We start from the raw sequence: 21,248 nt of genomic DNA, 5'->3' as shown, positions 1-21,248 counted from the left end.
AGTTATTTTTAACATTTTCATCTTTCACTGTTTCCTCTGACAACTAGATATGCAATATGTATGCATAGCTATTGATTTAGAAACAATCAAAACAATTAAGTGCTAATGAACAATGAGTAAAATTTTAGCTAAAAATATCAGTTATGCATTCAATATGATTCCTGAAGAAGAAATAAGAAATCACACTTCAGATTCCTTTCAAAATTTTTACAACTATACAGAAAAATAGATTCAAGTACGTAAAATTACTATATATAGTCTGTCACAGATTAAAATTCCTGCAAATAAATTTGGAATGCCCATAAAACCTGGAACACAAATGATAAATCAAGAATTGATTGGCAAAGAAATATGTCACTTTGACTGAAATTTATCTCCTTGCCCTCTTATTAAAATTTTCTAACATCTCTTCACTCAGAAAGCTTACAAGTAATTCTGTACAGTTCATACTGGAAGGGGGAAAAAAAAAAAAAAAGCTTTTTAATTACCGAAATGAAGATTTCTTTCATTGAATGCCAGCTGACAAACTTTTCATCCTCTCTTTTGCTATTCCATTTGTGAAAAGATCAGATGTATACCCTGACTATGAAATATGTAATTAAAAGCTAAAAGCATATGAGAAAGATATCTACAGACAGAGAATCTAAAATCCAAGCCTGGCACACTAATCCACGATGTCAATAGCAAGCTAATTTATTATAGTAAGAGAATAAAAAGAATAAAGTCAGGAAGAAAGTTTGATAATACCATGGTCTCTTCCTTTTCTTTTGTTTATTTGTTTGTTTTTTGTCTGTTTTGGTTTTTGTCCTTTTCACCAAATCACCACCCTTCCTCTTCCTGTACAAATTGTGGGCTCAGACCAATGTCGTCCTCACCCATCTCTAGGGCTCTGATGCAGTTCTGCTTCTGCTGCCAACATTAGTAAGAGTACCAAAATGCCACGGGATTTCGATCAAGCCCAGTGACTGTGATTGACAAAAGCCTTGCCTCACACACTGGTGTTCCCACAGCTATTTGGTGGTCAACCACTGGTTAATCCACCTCAAAACAGGTTAAGGAAAATAAGTGTTAGATCTTTTGCACATGTTTAAAAGGTTTTATGAAGTGCTCCTTCAAATTCTTTGAAATGTTATTCTAGAAAAAAAGTGTATGTCGTACACTTTTTACACAAATGTAAATATTCCTCTGCCTTGCATTTTACTCTGATGAATTGAAAGTATCTATTATAAAGACTGTATATTCAAATATTGTTACATGGCAATGCTTTTCTGCAAAAAGCATTGCACTGACTAACTCTTAATATGATCATTTTGCATTGATGCAAGAATAGAACTATAGCGAGTTCTTGATAAATTGCAGTCATGTAATAATTCCTCTGATATCAATTAATTTACAATAACATATAATAAAGAAAAGTAGACCAGACCAGACTCAATTAGTAAAAGAGAAATGATAGCTCTCATGAATATAGATCTAGCTGATCACAATATTTTTCTGAATCTATCTTTTAGATTAAAGAAACCTCAGAGTACAAGATGCCCACAAACATAAATAACTTCATATAAATGACAAAATCTTTACACTGTTGTCTTGCAATGGTTTAAAATGGGAGAATTTATCCTTTCTTACTCTCATTTTAACATTCTAAGCTTTCAGCTTTCCCTCAGGGAAATTCATTCCAAATAGTGGGGGAAAAAAAAAAAAAAGAAAAAGAAAAGACATAACAAGTTCACAAAACAAATAAAATCTTACATGCTGAAATAGTTATACATACACTGCAAATTGTTTCCAGGGCTAAATACAAGATTCTTTGCAGTTTGCTTTACATCCTGCACTTTTACCTATTCAGTGCAAGCCTGAAATTCTACAAATCAATAAAAAGAAAAAGAAAAAGAAAAAGAAAAAGAAAAAGAAAAAGAAAAAGAAAAAGAAAAAGAAAAAGAAAAAGAAAAAGAAAAAGAAAAAGAAAAAGAAAAAGAAAAAGAAAAAGAAAAAAGAGGTAGACTTTCAAAATCCCAACATCCCAAACAGTAAGCTCTACTTGATTTTTTCAAACACGACCAGGAATTTTAGTTCATCATTTTCAAGGTTACCAACCTAAGAGTCTAAGAATCCAACTATGATCTGATACTATCAGCTGTCATTTCCTCAAGTTGAACATCTCAAAACTGAGACTGACAGAAACACAGGCACTTCCAACAAGCTTACTCATGTTTTAACATGAGCGTATATAACAGCTGCATATAAGACATATGTCATAGATTAACTGTAAGATTATAGTTAACAGGTAATTTGTGTTTTTAATGAGAAACAGGTTTCTCCATGACCGTCTGCTCCAAAGAGTGAAATGTAAAGACAAAAAAAGCAAGTACAAATCCCTTTCATTTTCACAAAGCTTATATACCTGCAGGCAACTGTATCAGAGGATCTGGAACAACTTCTAGAAATATTTTATTTCATTAATTCTCTTAAAAAAAAAAGAAATTGCATTATCTCCTTGTCCTTTAACTGGTACTTCTTCCTCAGGTGCAAACTTTACGTTCATATTTCAACAAAACCTCCTAGTTACATTTTTACAGAAAAAAAAACCTAATTTTTGCACCTATTCTTCAAATATGTCAAATATGACAAGTACAAATAAGCTGTTGAGTCCTTTAATCAATAGTGCTCTAATAGCAAAATATCTATTTTGCTAAAAAAGAAAACTTTCTTTCCCATTATTGATCACACAGCAAACAAGGAAGAAGCCAGTATCTTACAGATTCAGAAGGATACTAAAAGTTGAAAGTCAAGTCTATACATTTCCATGGCTACTTCTTTAAAACATATCTAAGTGCCGCAACTGTAATAAAGTGAGGTGTGAAACATGTCATCCCCATGTTTTTTTGGTTAGTGACATTTCCAGGATTTCTGTCCATAGAATTGCTCAAAGTGGTTCTAATGACAAGAATTGAGAAGTGGCTCTTTCAGATGATGTGTTTGAAAGGTAGCTTTGTACGAACAGCTGTGTTTTGAAAATGCTTGCCACCTCTAAATTGGTCCTTGTGAAGTGAACTGTTTGCCTTATTGCCAGCAGGGCACATTGCAGTGTAGCTGCTGCATTTTTAGTTTTTATCACTGTCTCTCTAACTGCTGAAGTGGAAAAGAAAGATTGCCAAAACCTGACGTGTTTCTTTTGCTTTCTGCCCACTCTGACTTGGTTCTTAGCTGTCTGTTGCTCCAGTGATGAGAAACGTTGCTCAGTTTATTCATTCCCTGAATGTCTTTTCCAGCTCAAATAATGGTGATACCCTCTTGTAAACCAATGCTTCGGCTGTCAATAGCAGTAGATGAAACAAAACCTAATTAAGAATCACCAATTATTGTCTACAGAAGGGATAATTAGCCTGCCAAAAGTCACATACATCAAGAATGTAGGGTGTATTTTTTTAAAGAAAGGGATATGACTTTAACAGGAAGAGATGAATCATATTCCATGAGGCAGTAATTTGGACTGCAAGTAATTGAGACGGACTTTTAGAAGAAATTAAAGAACTTGTCCACTAAGATTTAAACAGTTTTAGGACAGAAATTCCTGTATGGGAGAACAACAATAAAACTACCAAATAACTATTATCAACAATAAACTTACTGAGCAGAAGTTCTGCACCTCTTGATGGCCTCCCAACACTAAACGTAGCTCATTGCAATTAATTTATTATTTGGTTTAGATTTTGAATGACATTTCGATTATTACAAGCTTACATTTTGTATTTGCCATCCTTACTGGCATTATATATTTGCATATAATATGTAAATTATATATTTGCAATATATAATCCAAATAAAATGACAGAAGACAACAGGACATGTGTTGTAGAAAGTACAGGAAGAACTGAACCCAAAAATGACCCCCAAAAAACCTCTACTGCCAATGTAGTAAATTATACCTGTGCTTTTGGTATAGAATGATTTCTATAGAAAGATGCTAGTAAAAGGGACAGTACTGCACATTAACACATCACCTTGTACTCTGGTGTCTAAATAAAGCACTCGTTATAGGCACTGTCCATGCAAACCTTTATTTTCCTGCAGGAAAACATTTTCCTGTTTTCCCAAAACAAAAGCACAGATTACATTGTCATTATTTTCTACCAGCATTTCTTCACATTTCGGTATAAACTGGGCCATTTCCATAAAAACATATTATTAATCTTCAAAACAGCAGAATGTTTTTCACACACATTCTCTGTTCATTTTAATAATACAGTCATATGTTAAAGTAAAATATTACATGTCCTTAAATGTACATAACATACAGCAACCTCAACAACTTGCCAAATGTACTTCAAGTTGGTCCAAATCATATGGCACTCAACCTGCTCCAACACATTTCTTCTGAATTGATAAAGAAAGCCTATTTGAGCAATATGTCCGTTTCCTCCTCAGCCTGGAAAGGAAACCTATGATCTGAATCCTTGACAGTTGACACTTTGAAGTATTCACCAATTCTGTCAACACCTGAAAAGCAACACCTGAGAAGTTATTTATGAATGTCAATGAAGTATTGAGCTTAATTACAGTTTGTAAACAAATGTCATCGTGAATTTTAATACAAAAGGTAAGGGCGAGAAAGGGCCTTAGTGTGTATCATAACCCAGACTTCTGAGATATGTCTGGTTTGAGTCCATGCCCAGGCCGGCAGCATTCTGAAGGAAATACAGCTATTAATGTGTACTATTTACCATGTGAAGAAAGAAGCTTTTTACTTATGTGGCTTGGAATGCAATGCACACTTGTAGTAGGACTTTATGCCTCGGAAAAAGTGAGTAGATGGCAAAGATCTAAAGAAAGAACATATTTGAAGGGGTGTCCTACAAGATGCTGTGCCTTCAGTGCATTTGATCATTTGGGTCATGAAAAAACCAGCAACTTCACAACAAACTACAGAGTCTTACATAGCTACAGACCAGAAGAGAAATTTCTAACAGGCTTTTTTTTCTTTTTAACCACTCCAGAAACATTCATACATTATTACTATTTCTTGCCATTAGCGCTTCTTTTTTATTCTAATGCCAAAACAACCAAGTCAGTAATTTGACTGAATATGCCAAGATGATAGGTTATTTATTATGCACATATTTCTTTTTAATTTTTATAGTAGGAAGTGAGTTTTCTTCCTAAACAACTTCAAAAGGAGGAAAAAAAAAAGATAAAACCTGTGGATTATCAATCATATATTTTTGTATAAAAATCTTACAGGTTTGCCTTAGAAAATCATTATTCTGTCCATTCCATTTGCCTTTGATTGCACATAAATTATGTTCTTTATATTTTATAAACTTCATGTTCATAAGCTGAATATTCATGCTCTGCAGGATTTTGCTCACTGTTTACATTTTCAAAGCCAACATAACTGAGTCTGCTTCTAGTGATAACTGTAAGAAAAAAGAAAATACTCCAAAGGACCATAAAATATGTAGAGAAATCCTACTGATATATTCCATTTTATACGTTGTGGATCCTCACCGTTCTGCAGAGCAATGCTCTACTGGGTTTGTGACAAGCTACAAGTCTAAAGATATATTACTATATTAACTTCATTTATGCTATCTAGATACCACTGCAATACTCTAGGCACCACAGTCATTTTCTTTTTTTACTTGCAATAATTAATATTAGACAGCAAGAGATAGCTAAATTAATTTATAACTTTATAGTTTCTTATACTAATTATTTCCTCTTCTTACATTTTAGGTCATCCTGTCACTCCTGCAAACACTAATCAATCATGGGATTTGAAGATAATACTACTAAATAAATGAATTGCTTAATCTCCTATGACCACCTATACATGCTTCATCTTCACAAAGCTTATCAATTTTGTGCCATCAAGGACAGACTGACCTTCATTTCCACAAAATGCCTCTTACTACTGGACAAGTTGGTTGCAAAATTACCACTTATTATCAACAGAAAAGTCTTCAGTGTTCATCAGTTGCACACGCAAGTGTGTGTTTTATCTACTGACCAGGTCATACTGAATTCCAAAACAATCATTGTGGAATAGTAAGGAACTTGATACTTTTATGAGCTAAGATGAAGGACATGCAACTCAAAATTAATTTTCTACTTGGCCTAGTTGTTACTTCACTACTACAAGTTGTAGGAAGAAAAGCAGACTGCCCGGAGTCATGTATATGTGAGATCAGACCTTGGTTCACCCCCAGGTCGGTCTATATGGAGGCGCCAACAGTGGACTGTAATGATTTAGGTCTTTCTAATTTTCCAGCCAGACTGCCTGCTGACACACAGGTTCTACTTCTACAGACTAATAATATTGCAAAAATTGAACAATCAGTGGACTTCCCAGTGAATTTAACTGGTCTGGATTTATCTCAAAATAATTTATCTTCAGTGACCAGTATAAATCTTAGAAAAATACCACAGCTGCTTTCAGTGTACCTTGAGGAAAACAAACTTACTGAACTCCCTGAAGAATGTCTCTCTGGACTCCACAATTTACAAGAGCTCTACATTAATCACAACCTGCTTTCTGAGATTGCACCGGGAGCTTTCAGAGGCCTCAATAACCTTCTCAGACTTCATCTCAATTCAAATAGTCTGCAAATGATCAACAGTAAGTGGTTTGAAGCTATTCCTAATCTCGAGATTCTCATGATTGGAGAAAATCCAATAATCAGAATCGAAGATCTTAACTTTAAGCCGCTCATCAATCTGCGCAGCTTAGTTTTAGCAGGCATAAATCTCACTGAAATACCTGATAATGCTTTGGTTGGCCTTGACAATTTAGAAAGCATATCATTTTATGACAACAGATTTGTTAGAGTGCCCCACATTGCTCTTCAAAAGGTTGCAAATCTTAAATTTCTGGATTTAAATAAAAATCCCATTAACAGAATACGAAGAGGAGATTTTAGCAATATGTTGCACCTAAAAGAGTTAGGAATTAATAACATGCCTGAACTGATTTCCATAGATAGCCTTGCTGTTGATAATTTGCCAGATTTAAGAAAAATAGAAGCAACCAACAACCCCCGGTTATCATATATCCATCCCAATGCATTCTGCAAGCTTCCCAGGCTGGAATCTCTCATGCTCAACAGCAATGCCCTGAGTGCCCTGTACCGCAGTACAATTGAGTCCTTGCCTAACCTGAAGGAAATCAGTATACACAGCAATCCCATTCGGTGTGATTGTGTCATCCGCTGGATTAACATGAATAAAACAAATATTCGCTTCATGGAACCAGAGTCACTGTTTTGTGTGGACCCTCCCGAATTCCAAGGCCAGAACGTGAGACAGATTCACTTCAGGGAAATGATGGAAATCTGTCTCCCCCTGATCGCTCCTGAAAGTTTTCCATCTACTCTTGACGTAAAATCCGGCAGCCATGTTTCCTTACACTGCAGAGCAACAGCAGAACCAGAACCTGAAATCTACTGGATAACGCCATCTGGACACAAACTTTTGCCTAATGCCATTTCCAATAAGTACTACATCCATTCTGAAGGAACGCTAGACATAAGTGACATAACACAAAAAGAAAGTGGCTTGTATACATGTATAGCGACAAATTTAGTGGGGGCAGACTTAAAATCAATCATGATTAAAGTGGATGGCTCTTTCCCTCAGGACAACAATGAATCCTTGCATATTAAAATAAAAGACATAAAGTCTAACTCTGTTTTAGTTTCATGGAAAGCAAGTTCTAAAATTCTGAAGTCCAGCATTAGATGGACAGCCTTCCTGAAAGAGGAAAACTCTCACGCTGCACAGAGTGCTCGAATTCCATCTGATATAAAGGTCTATAACCTTACCCATCTAAATCCATCAACTGAATACAAAATTTGTATAGATATTCCCACTATCTATCCACACAACAAGAAGCAATGTGTCAATGTAACCACAAAAGGACTGGACTCTGCCGTGAAAGACTATGAAAAGAGCAACATACTAGGATTCCTCGCCTGCCTTGGTGCTCTTCTGGGAATCACCTCTGTGGTCTATCTCTACAGCTGCATCTCACAAGAGATGAACTACGATGTAGGACACAGCTATTTAAGGAATTATCTGAAGAAACAATCCTTTTCACTCAACGAGCTTTATCCTCCTCTAGTCCATCTCTGGGACATGGGCAAAGAAAAAAGCACAGCCATGGAAGTAAAGGCAACTGTAATAGGTGTTCCAACCAATATGTCATAAATGTGTCACTGTATTAACTTAATTGCTGAAAAAAAGAAGCACATGACTGCATTTGTGCTGAATAAAAAGGTCACAAGAAAAAAAAGCAAAAAAAAAAAAAAGCAAAAAAAAAAAAAGCGCATTTCTTTTAGAAATTATATGCCTGGACTTCGCTGCTGCTGAGAAATGGGAATATGTACTGAATCAGCATTAAAGGAAGAATCTGAACTAACTCACTTCTAAGGGTGTTCTACCAACCAAATACGATTAATTCAACATTCTGGAACTTCCATGAGACTTAAGTCTGGAATACAGTGCAAATAGCCAAGAACATTTTCTGTATTTTTCTTTTTTTTTTTTATTATATAAGAGTAGTGGAACTGAGCAATACCTCCTCCTGTGCTGTAATACACACACTAGCCACGAGTTTTTGCAGTGAACAGATAAACTAGAATTGACACATGGTGTAATGAAATGGACAAGTTCTGTAGAGTAGACACAGTGAGTATGTGAAATTTTTTATGAGGAAAATACATTTTTGATTAAAATCAAAATAGTTTTTGGCTTGTTTGTTTCTAAAAAAATATTCTGGTCTGACAATAAACAAACTCATTTTAATGTCTGATTAAGCATCTCCTTACATGTTCTCCTGTTGAAATATCAATCTGAGTGCATAGGATATTTTTAGCCTTCATAACTGCAACAAATGACAAAATAAATACTTTTATGAAGTATTTCCCCCATAAATGTAGGATACAATAAAAGTACTTTATATGCTGCTTGTTGTGGGAGGAAAAAAGAGAGAAGAGTGGGAATGAGACATCAGACTGATAGGGAGATAGACTATTTTATGCTGGTATCTGCAAGTTTGGGGCTGGTTTGGTACTTTTCCAGAAACCTAAAAGCTAAAAGTAATTCTTAGATAATGTAACTCAGTATTTAGTCTTCAGTCAAAAGAGTAATCTTGTTATCTGTACTGCCTGAATTTTAAGTTAGTCATACAACACTGCACTCAGCCACTTCAAACAATTCAGCTGATATTAAGTTTTTTTTTCTGGGCAACAACAGAAGCAAAGTCTATAAATGAAGTCTATGAACCTCCTCAGCTTTCAGGTTGTAACAAGCAAAAGAAATGACTGATGGAAACATGATTAGTTGAAACAAAATGGAACAAAAAGAGAATAATGAATACTTGGCTCCACGTTTCACAAGTATATGAAACATGCTATAATTTTTTTATGCTAGTAGCAAATGAAAATATACCTTACATTTTAGGAAGATATGTATTATTCTATTATTAATTGCACAGACATGAATGATATCCTACATCTCCAGAAAAGAAAAATGTAATTTCCTTTTGTTAAAGTAACCTAGCGATTCTCTTCTCACATGGCCTTGAGGGAGTCATTTGATGACTTCCTGCCTTCCATTCTCCACCTCTGAAAGAGTCCACTGAGGTTTTGTTTTCAGTGGGAAAAATGTTTTTGGTAATCAACTAAACAAAATGATGCACCTTCTGTAATTAAACATTTTGAGTAACATTATTTTAATGACTTATTGAATAATATTCATTATCTATGCAAGGATGCCTTCACTTCTATAAATTCAGGCATGGTAAGGGTGTCTGTATAATGGGTACAAAGGAGGAAACAGCTGGATAGAGATGTACCTTGAAAGAGTTCTTGCTTTTACCAAGGGATCTGCAAAATGAAATGCAGAATGAGATTTGAATTTTTGAAAGACATTCTTACTAACACATTCAAGATAATCTTAGTAGTCATTTATTCATGTAGTATATGCCAAAAGCATTACAATTCTTTGGTATTCTATTGGTTTTAAATACCTTTAAATTGAAGTTTTACATGACTGTAACAGGCAAGAAAGTTGAGCGATATTTGTTTCAATCAAATTCTATTTGCCATAAAAACATGTTAAAGGGAAAAGTATGTTTGAGGTGCAACCATATAAATTCATTTAAATCAGATTCCAGTATGTGTACTTACCAATGAATGCTTGTTTCATCCTTTCATTATATGCACCATTTTTATGTATGAAATACTTGTGTTCTGTTAGCATCATGTTGGCCGGGCCTCTATATTTTATTATATCTGTATTTATTTATATATTTGCTTTATTTGCTAAGCAGGAATGTCATCTTGTAGAATACATGCTCAGAACGGCACTACTCTGAATCACTACCTTCCATATCGAGATATCGTTTTTAACATCTCCACAGACATAGATATCCATGAGAGAGTCCAGCAAATCTCTTAAAGTTCTCTACTACCTCAAAGGAAGTTTTTCATGTAAAAATCCCCACTGGTTTTGGGGGCGATCAGTGGCATTTTTGTGTAACCACGTATAGGAATGGATAGCTCAGCCTTGTCCAGTCTAATCTTGGTGTCATATAGTATAGCTTGATGAAATAAATCTAGTAAACCAAGAGCAAAGCACACTGCTTGTAGACATTGATATTTCAAAATTATTCTTTCCAAATACTTACCTTTTCTGTATTCTTCTGAGAGAAGGCAGTCGGTACAAAAGGAAAAATAAAATGTGAGAGGCTTTAAATTCTGGAAAATACCTCTAATTGCGAGTAGACAGACATAGTTATTCCAGTAAAATCAGGTTCAAATTAGTTCAACAACTTCACGACAGATTCCTCTTTGTTTTTAAATCAAGAAAGAAGCAGAAATCAAACTTACAAAATGAATTTGCAACCTTTTTGTGCAGCTTTATATATTCCTGTAATGAATGGTTTACTTCATATTTACACACGTTTACTATAATACACTTTTGAGTTAAGACTCCCGTGAGTTTTCAAGGTTATACTACTTACTTTTTATAGTGCACAGTGAATAACTAAGGTGATATTTAGGAATGTATGGCTCTCAAAATGTCCACATTTAAAAAAAAATGACAGCAGGAATGACACAAGAAACAACTCTTGAATGCATTTTGCTTTCATGAGCTTTCCTTCAGCAATTTTTTTATTATGAGATAAGCAAGACTTATAGCACAAACTTATCATGACTTCTGCAGATTAACTATCTGAATTTAATTTTGTATTGTTTCAAAGCTCAAGTTTAATCTTATTTTCTTCTTAATTAACTGGAATGTTTACTCTCTCTAACTGAAACACACACTGACAACTAGCTACAATTAATTTCCTCAGAAACAGATAAAAGTATTTTTGCATACCTGAATTTCCTTCTTATTGACTATTTCTTCTCTTATTTTCTTCTCAGGAAAGCGATACATTAAAAACACTATTTACTGACTTTTTTTCAAATCGGAAAATAGCAAGTCATAAATAGATCAATTTTACCTTGGCACTTGGCAATAAACCTCACTCTGAAACATTTTACTAACAAAAGACAGGAATAGTCTGCATCAGTTTTTGAAATGTCTGACTAGGCAATTCTCCAAAATAGACTTGGAGGTCTTTTAAATTCAGTTTTTCAATTTGATCAGTCAGGTACTTGATTGAAAATAAGAGTATTCTAACAATTACAAGACTAAGCATTTGCTTCTTGGTAAAAGCATTAAAAGTGTCAATGTGTTACGCACATCCACTGACACACCCAGGATGCTCCCATACATTCCAGCTTCTGTTTCAGACAGATAGGAAATCATAATTACAAACAGTCGTTAAAAATTCACTAATAACATTAATTTTGTGTTCAGATACTAGACAGCACCAGAAGAATTGAGGAGCAATTAGTGACAAAAATTTGGAAAGAATCTTTCTGTCACATTAGGGTAGAAACCACTTCTTACTAACAACTTGAAAGCATAAGGGTAGCCTAGAAGTGTGCCTCTGGTCAGAAAAGGAACTTCTTACCCAAACAAAATTGTTTACTTAAAGTGTAAATGCTTGTACAGAAGGATACAATCAGTAAAAAAAAAAAAAAAAAAAAAGAAGAAGAAATAATAATAATAATAATAAAAGTACACAGAAATTCTGCTTCAAAATAGATGTTATGGATGTTATTTTTGCAAAGGTGAGAAACAAGATGATTAGAAACATCTCTGGACTAAAATAATCACCAGTGGGTGATGCCTACCAAAGGTCATGATGCTTCCTAACAATGTAGCTTGCAGACAGACATCTTGAATAAGATTGAAATGAGAGCAACAGATAAAATTACACAAATGATCTCGTTAGAGCACATTTCTATCTCACAAGTGACAGTCAGAACAAGATGTTGGAATAAAATGTGAGTAAGAAAAAAAGAATGCATCTTTCTGGAATACTGGTTCACTCTCTCCTGGGAGACAAGTTTGTATAATTTATATAGCTTCCATTTTAATACCATTGGAACCAGCCAGAACAAATCTTCTCAGAAAAAGTGATAATTAGATACTCAGGTAGATGTTAAGCTACAACAGCAAAAATGAAGGTTTATCTGAATTCAACACAAAATCAAGACGTTGAGAACTAAATTAAACAAGATGCCAAAGGTTGTGAATAAAAACAAAAACCCTTAAATTATCCATATGACAACTCCAGAAGCTGAGTAGTAAACAAAAGATATGCCGTTACTTGTTTATATGGATAAACTAAACTTGGGTTATTACTGAAACCTGCTGAGATCTGTATGACTTCCATTTAAAAACAGATGACCATATAGGTCCATCAAGAACTGTCCTATACAGCTGGGAACTGAGCTAACTGTTTCAAGCTCAGTAGAAGGAATTCTTCTTAAAAACACTTCCATATTCTGAAACAAAAGGTATAGGCTTGTAATGGCACAAGCATACCATGGAACTACTAATGATTAATGAAAAAATGATAAGTAACTGACTATTATAGGAAAACATTGAATCTTTTTATGATATTGTTCTGTTTTACATTAAGTAATAATTCATTCCTATAACCAGAACATTTTCAATAAGAGATGTAAGGATAAGCCAATCAAGACAATATGTTTAAAATATGTTATTTTGAACCCTCAGGAAAAATTGCAAATACAAGCAAGGAGTATTCACCTGCATTTACGAAGGAAACTTTCCATTTTCATTAACTATATCATTGCAACAGAACAAATACATTATTTATATAATATGAATTAATTGAAATACCTGAAATGAAATCCTGACATGTAATGTTGATATTCCTGTAGAACATACAATATGTGTTGAACCTAATATTTTCAGATTTTAAAAGTTCTTTGGTAAAATGTTTAATGTTCATCCCGAGGAGACATTCAAACTCCAACAATCAACAAGAATTACTCCTTCAAATGACATTCTTCTACTTGCTAAAAAAAAAAAATACAAATCCTTTTCTCACTTGCTGAAGTTTTTCTTCTTTTAGCCTCAATTTTTTTTTTTTTGGCCATGTTTTGTTCCAAAGTCCTTTTATTTGCCTTGGTATGAATGTTCAGCTCTTCTCTCTTCCATAATCCCTGTTAGTTCTTTGTTTATTTCCCACTGCTGTTGTTGCCAGAATTGGCACATCATTTCCAACAGTGCCAGTAAGGACAGATGTTATCTTACTTATTAAGAAAATTACCAAGTAAACATCATATTTCAAAGCAAAATATTTGAACAGCAAAATATAAATATTAAAGAAAGACCTGGAATTCTTAAGGATAACTCTAGTGTAAAACAAATCAGTTCATGACATGAAGTATCCTGCAAGGAAACAAGGCATAAAAATGTAATGACATTCAGATAAAAATAATAACAGCAATGTGGGAGTAAGGTAAAGCTGAAAGGGCAGGCAATTTGGGCAGATGGCCTATTCCTGATCCTAAAATAGCTGATGTTCTTTTTAACATTACAGTTTAGAAGAGTGGAAAACAACTCCATCTGCCTTACATTACGTAGCTATTGTTCCTTGTTCTCGTTGGTGACAATTTCACGCTGTGCTCCAAATAGCCTTAACGCTTTAGGGAATCATAAAGCTACACGCTGTATGTGTTCAGGTGTGAAGGAAAATTTAGAATAAACAGCCAAAAGAGCAAGTTATTATTTACCATAATATTTATAGTTTCTTGATCTGAGACTGTTTGCGTGAATACTGCTACAGAATATCCCCCTAATACACACCTTAAGAAGCTGAATTCACTGATTCCTCACCAATTCAAATTGACAGCATTTCTTGTAAGCAGGAATTCTTCACAAAAACATGGGGAGAAAAGTTAGAAAAGTATAAGGAAAATACATCCAGACTGAAATCTCCTTAGAAGACTGCAGCTACCATTGTCCATAATCATCTTTTACTTTCCAAGAATTATCCATTGAAAAGATTACCAAGATCTGTAGAGTGCTGAGTTCTAGGTTGTGCTTTGAATGCAGGACTGCTCTCTAAAATTGTGCATCCAGGCTGGAGTTCAAGGAGAAAGAAAAATGCTGAGGACAACTGCACACATGGGAATCAATGGCAAATCCAGCGCTGAATCCAGAGCCAGGTCAGCTGCAACTGCTGCCTTAAATAAATCCAACTGCTTCAAAAATGTGCTTCCATGCACGATACTAAACTACAAAACTTTACAATTCCAGTCATCACAATGAAATACAGGACATGATTTCATTTTTGACAGTCCAGCTATCTTTATTCTTTATCTCCATATGCCACAAAGATTTACTCTGCTTTCCAGTACCAATGCAAAGATAGGATCCTCCGTGACATTTGGGTTATATATCACCTTGAAACTGCCTATCTCTACTTGAACAGCCTGGATTTTGCTTCATCAGACAAAACTGTTCCCAGTCAACTAAACAGGTTTACAAAGATAAAGAAACAAATCTGAATAGTCTCATGTTAGTAACAAGGTTGTCACAGCTGATCCCTTCAGTCTTGGCTATCATTGCAGATGAAAAAGCAAGAATTTAAGTCCTAGAGAAATATGCACTTATTTCACCCTCCAGCACAGGTGGGCAAGGTGCCCGAACAAGTCTTAACCACCAACAGGGCAGTACGAGTCTCTTGTATCAAGAGAACACAAAGTAAGAAGTAAAAATTAGCCTATATATGTTCTTTTTCTAAGTACTAAACTCACTAAATATGGTTTGCAGTGATATCAGTACAGTGCAAGAATTATCTTTTCATCCTTTTTTATTAACTCTAGCAATTGCACCATCTGGATAAGAGTACCATGAAGTAAATGGGAAAATCATCTCTATAAAAAAGAAAAATAAAAAAAAAGGAGGAGGGACTCCCAAACTGAGGCATACAGCATCATGGACAACGCAAAAAAAAACAGGAGCAGAAAATGAATGATGCTATTTAAACTAATTGAATAGGTAGGAAACAAAGAAATCTCCAAAGCTTTCATGACAGTTAATTAGCTGTGATTCAGAGCATCATCAGAGAAGTGAGAACATGCACCTTTTAAAAAGGCACTAAGTATGAGGCTAGTGTTGGAAAAAAAGATAAACCTCTAAGTGAAATATTTACTATTAACTTTGAAATAGCAGGGAAGATAGTCTTTAACTATCTTGATTTCTTGGCCCTAGCTTCTTTAAGGCAAACATTACAGAGGTCAAGGACCCGAGTTTGTATCTCAGCCTTGTAACACAAACAGATGACTTGATGTGGCTGTGGGGCATTTTTCTGGGCAGAATCTTTTTGTCCTAAGCATGAATTTCAGAAAAGTTTAAAAACATACAACTTACTACTTTTGACTATCAAAAAGGAATTAGGTGACTGTCTGAAGGCCACCGAAGACAGCTAACAGATAAAGTTTTGATAAAGTTGTGGCAGTGGTGGAATTATGCTACAGGATAAAAATCATCTAGACCTATACTATTATAACATACCTGGAAGATATATGAGAGCTATTAGAGTTAGAAAAATTATCATTTTTAAATTAAATGAAAAATATCCTATAATTATGCAATATAAAATTAACCATTTAAAGTTAATTCATTAAGATAAAGGAACTACCACGATTAAACTACTGGTAGTCAGACTTTAAGACTTTTTTATATATTGGATAATAAAAGAATTAAGTGAAATCAAGCTCTTACTGTGAATTAGGCTCTTCTTTAGGTTAATTAATCCTACCATAACATTTACTACAAAATTTAATAGGTAAGCAAATATTAGATAGCTATTAAAAAGCATTTCTGTCTAGGTAGTTGGGATATTGTATAAACAGTAACACTGTGTTATCTTCTTAGAAAAAAATAAAGCTATACAAATCCATTTTATGTTGTTTCATAACACTGTCATATGCATAATCATATGCATTTTCCTGTAGCTTTTGTGTTTCACAACTATCAAACTGTTTACTGATATATAGTGTTACAGACCTACACAAATTAGTTCCATAAACACTCTACTGGTATTTGCAACAAGTACCTGTAGGTTTTTGTTTGTTTGTTTTTAAGGAAATTAAGAAGAGCTTTACTGAATATTCACACAAAGTATCCCAAAACATAAAATGATGTTTCCTTCTCCAGAATTATGAGCTTGCCCAGGTTTGCCTCTCTTTACCTATATAACACATGCACATCACTACCTCCATTATCCTCAGCCATGTAAGAGGATTTCATATTCGTGGCAGGATGAAATGTCTCTCCATGACTTTCAGAGCCATAGTGTGAACACTCCAAAAGAGCACTGTCCACCCTCACACATTTATAAATGCATATGTACATTATCTTGCTCAAATCACCCTCACGGATTTCAAGCTCTTAGAGACATGATTCTAAATTATTTTCTTTTCAGTCCTTCTAGGAACTTCAGTCTGTCTCAGTCTTCACATTTCTTCCATTCACTTAGCATTAATCTACTGTTCGCTCTTATATAAAATCACACAAGTGTGTGGGCATGCAGACTGCCTTTTTAGCTGCTTTCTACTTCATTAACACTTCATCTGCTTCCCAATCTCGTATGAAATGTGTTTCCAGCATATCTTTCCCTATGCTATCTATGATTATTTCTGCACAATTACATGAAAGAAAAAGGAATACAAAAAAAAAGAGCTGAATTGTACTGAGGATATTGCAGATTCCAAGTATAGCCAGAGAAAAATTAATTCTTTTATTAAATAAGAAATATGACGAAAATCTTTAAAATGGCTTCCACATCACAGGCAGAATTCAGAGTCTCCCAGACAACAGGTGGGATGTTACCCAGTTTTTAGGATAGCTCAGGCAATACTGAAGACTCTGCGCTCTTGTAACCCCTACCTGTCTAAGCAGTTACCAATATTGACGATTTCTGTAAATGAATGCCTATTTTTTCCAAGTCTTTGAGCTTACAAGCATGCTTGTACAAATAAACACAATTTGCCAAAGTATATATATTAAAGGAAAGGATCCAACCATTGGTTAAATAAATAGTTTTGAAAAAAGAGACAGCTTTTCAAAGGTGTTTGCGTACACCAAGTGATACATAAATGGCCCCCAGTATGTTGTCATACAGTAAAAACGAGTGCATAACATCCACTGAATCAAACCTGAGACTCCATGAGACTCTAACCTATTTAGAGGTTTTGGACAAAACTACTAAGCATGTTTCTGAATTGTCAGGAACCTGCCAACATGGACCTATCTGACCCATAGATCTCAAAAGTTTTCATAGCATGCTATGAAAGCAATGTACATCATTTATTTAATTGAAAACATAACATATATTTTTCATTAAGACAAAATGGGAAAAGAACAATATTACTTATTTAGAATTCTTAAAATAGAATTCTTTGTGGAGAGCATCTGTTTCAGGACTAAATAATTAAATATCCACACACAATATCGAAAAAAAATACTGGATGACTAGAATTTTAAATGATGGGATAAGAATATTCTGCCTGCCCGGATATTATTAAGTTACAAACAAAAGCTACATGCCATACAATATACTCTATATGATAATCTAATGACTTTATTCTTTATTTCCTCCTCTTCCTCCTCCCCCTGACCTCAAAAGTATGCAAGACTCTGCCAGTGCTATTCATCTCTAACTACCCATTATCTTCCTGCTGGACCTCTTAGAATTCACCTCCTTTTCCTCCTCCTTTTGTCTCGCTTACCTGTTTTTTTTTTTTTTCCTTCAATTATCTTACACATGGAAGTTCTCCATCTTCACGTGTTATTCAGTATCACCCTCCCACTGTTTGCATCTCCTACTTTGCTTAATATTCAGACTCTGAACTCCACTTTGCACTTTCCAAAATTTATATTCCACTGCATTGGATATATATATAAAATAACCTAAATTCTCCTTAATAAAATAAGTATATTAAAATATGCTAAATTGTATGCGTAATGCGTAGGTGTTTACTTTAATCAAGACTGTAGAAGCTCATATATATTCAGAAAATGAAAGAAAGCTTAAGGAAAAAATAATATTTTAAAAGGGTAGATTACAAACCTCTGCATTTGCTTGTAGCAAATCAAGTGCATATCATATGAGAACTGCAAATAAAGCTGAGGAGAAAAAAATCAGAAGCAGTAGACAATCAGTAAAATTAAGACCATGTTTAAAAAAAAAAAAAAAAAAAAAAAAGTAAGAAAGGATTACCGGAATATTTTAGAAGCCATAAAAGAGCAACAAATCTAGAAAGTTGTAGCCAAAGTGGATAAAAATGTTAAAAGACAGAATTAGTACCAGCATCAAACCAATATATATGAAGAAAGATGGACCAAATGAATAAACTAGCTCCTACAGCTAATTTTCTTGAAGGAAAAAAGTAGGGTAGAGGAAAGTTAGAGGAAACACTGTTGAAGAGGATGGAGTCAAGACACTGACACCCTACACCAAGTAACATAGGAATAAAAAGTTGAGATGAATCTGTAGCTGGAAGCACATTTTGGACAAGAAGACATAGCTTTATTATTAAAACGTGAGAAATACTGAAACAGCACATGATAACAGAAACAAGTGGATTTGAAGATATTATAAAACATATAATTCAAGAAGCTTGAAATGTAGTAAAAACAAAGGAAATGGAGTAAAAAATTAACAATGACAGAAGAGAAAAGCAGGACAGAAGGAATGTGTCCTATGGTTTTGGCCAACATACTTGCTAAAGAAGAATGCATATGGGCAGATGTTTGTAGCTGACGACACCTTACAGACATTCTGGGCTCAATGGCAGAGCAATCATGTTTAGCAGGTTCTGGACTTTAAGAGTCATATCTCACCAAGTGGTAAGGAAAAATTAAGAGCACTATTTTGCACTGTAAAACAAGCAGCGCAAAAATATTTATTAGAAGACAAAAAATAAGTAAATGCTTAGGCAATCAAGAAGAGTATGTCTGGAAATTCTGGCTAAAACGAGGAAGGCAGCTAAATCAGGGAGTGTCATTTGGGAGCTTCTATCCAGAAGCCAGCCAAAAGCTGATAACTCCATGTTATTAGGAAAAATACTTTCATAAAGAAATCTCCAGGGAAAGGAGACACTCCTGCCTCTAATTAAGGACAATGCTCAAGGTCCAGGAGCTGCTTAACAATACCAATTATAATACCACTAATAACCAATTAAGGTTTGTGATTTTTCTAAACATTACCAGAGCTAAAGCTATTTTTATTGTTGATGCATAGAAGCCTCAAAGTTCTTTGAAAATAATTAATTCAAAAGGATTAACTCAAAAATCCATTTAAAGGCGACAACAAAAGGCACTCTGGAATGTATTCAGGTTTAAGTTATATCCAAATCAAATACATTCCACTTAAAAAAGAACAAATCATTATCACACTGACTAAAAGCCTAAAGAGAGAAAAACAGAAAGAGAAGAAGTGAAGGGGGAAAAAATAAAAGATTCTTTTTAAATTATATATGAAATTACTAATGCAAAAGTTACAGATGGTGTATAACAAGAGAAATATTTAAAGAAAAAAATATATTTTTTAAAAGTCCTTTCTAAGCAGAGAAGTTCTGGAGTAAACTAATCAATGAAAGCCTAACAATAAGGGATATTAGAGTAAGTTACTAGGAATCTGCATTTTAAAGGAGAGTTAACCTGTTGACTATGTAAGGCTATATCTACACTTTCAGTTATATCACAGGGGCAGTTTGGGGAGATCTAAATTGGTAAATACACATTGCACTGCAAACTAGCAAACTAGTTTAGTTAGAAACTTAAATTTAGTTCCTAAATTTTAAAATTGTATTCACCATGCAGAAATGTATTTCTATACCCTTTCTATATGTGATGATGCCTAAAGAAATGTAGTCTCCTTTTCTTTTTGGAAGAATTAAGAGTCTTGCATGTCATTCCTCTGATCCTACCATTTTCATTATGATGCTCTAAGTATCCAAATGGCATAATTTTATAAAATTGAAAAAAGCAGACTGTAAAACTGAATGTAAGAGGGTTTTCCAAAGTGGGTTTTTTTTCAGCCTTGGCATTAATAAGTAGTTCTAACTAACAATCTTTTTTCTAGTGTATAAAACATTTAGAGTAAATCCATCTACATGAAAAAAAAAAAAAGATTCAAATACTTTCCTCTTTCCAAAGAAAGTATGAAACTTTGATAATCCAAAAAATCTTTCCTCTTGTACTATTAATCATTTTTAAAAATTCATTTCTTTGGAGACATAGTTTATTTTCTAATCTCAAATCTACCCTATCTTAGCATTTCACCCTTTTCACATTAGAGGTTTCAGACTGATCAAGCATAATTCTAAGGATGGTAATCACATAAACTGTATGCATAAATGTACAGCTTTTCCACTATGATGAAGAGCCACAACTTTCAATTCATTAAGGTAATATCATTTTCTACTGGGAGAAAGGAAGACTTTAGAAAAGAAATTTTCAGTTCAGGTAAGTTATAGGAATGACTAGATCCAATTAAGTGAACAGTTAACAATCAAATATATACATAGGAATACAATAATACAGTCGGACCATAAGCTTCTTGTCTAGCTTTGTCTGTGACAATGTTCAATAGCAGATGCTTAGGGAAGAGCACAAAAACAGTCTCCCGTGATACTACACCACAGGATACCCTCCACACCCTTTTCATGACTGTTTTCCCGGGAATTCATCTGAGCACTTTTGGAATTGATGTCACCCTTCTCATGTGGCAATAGGTTCTATGGTTTAACAACACCTTAAGGATAAGTGTGGATTTTTAGAGGCATATGCAACTATAGGGG

At 34.1% G+C, this 21,248-nt stretch overlaps 2 protein-coding genes across 3 annotated transcripts in view; one reads left to right on the top strand and one right to left on the bottom strand.

Annotated features, from left to right (window-relative positions):
- Window positions 1-8,689, top strand: part of LRRN3 (leucine rich repeat neuronal 3) — a 32,885-nt gene extending 24,196 nt beyond the window's left edge. Inside the window, exon 2 of the mRNA XM_026039280.1 lies at window positions 5,737-8,689. Within this exon, the coding sequence (XP_025895065.1) occupies window positions 6,079-8,205 (2,127 nt within the window). The 5' untranslated portion in view covers window positions 5,737-6,078 and the 3' untranslated portion in view covers window positions 8,206-8,689. The remainder of the gene's footprint in view (window positions 1-5,736) is intronic.
- The window catches only part of IMMP2L (inner mitochondrial membrane peptidase subunit 2), a 431,091-nt gene that overhangs the window by 255,457 nt on the left and 154,386 nt on the right, over window positions 1-21,248 (bottom strand). The gene's annotated exons all lie outside the window — the stretch shown is intronic.

The sequence above is a fragment of the Nothoprocta perdicaria genome, unplaced genomic scaffold (assembly GCF_003342845.1).
Source record: "Nothoprocta perdicaria isolate Ctin4 unplaced genomic scaffold, notPer1 scaffold_227, whole genome shotgun sequence".
Lineage (NCBI taxonomy): Eukaryota > Metazoa > Chordata > Aves > Tinamiformes > Tinamidae > Nothoprocta > Nothoprocta perdicaria.
This window is presented reverse-complemented; position numbering and strand designations above follow the sequence as displayed.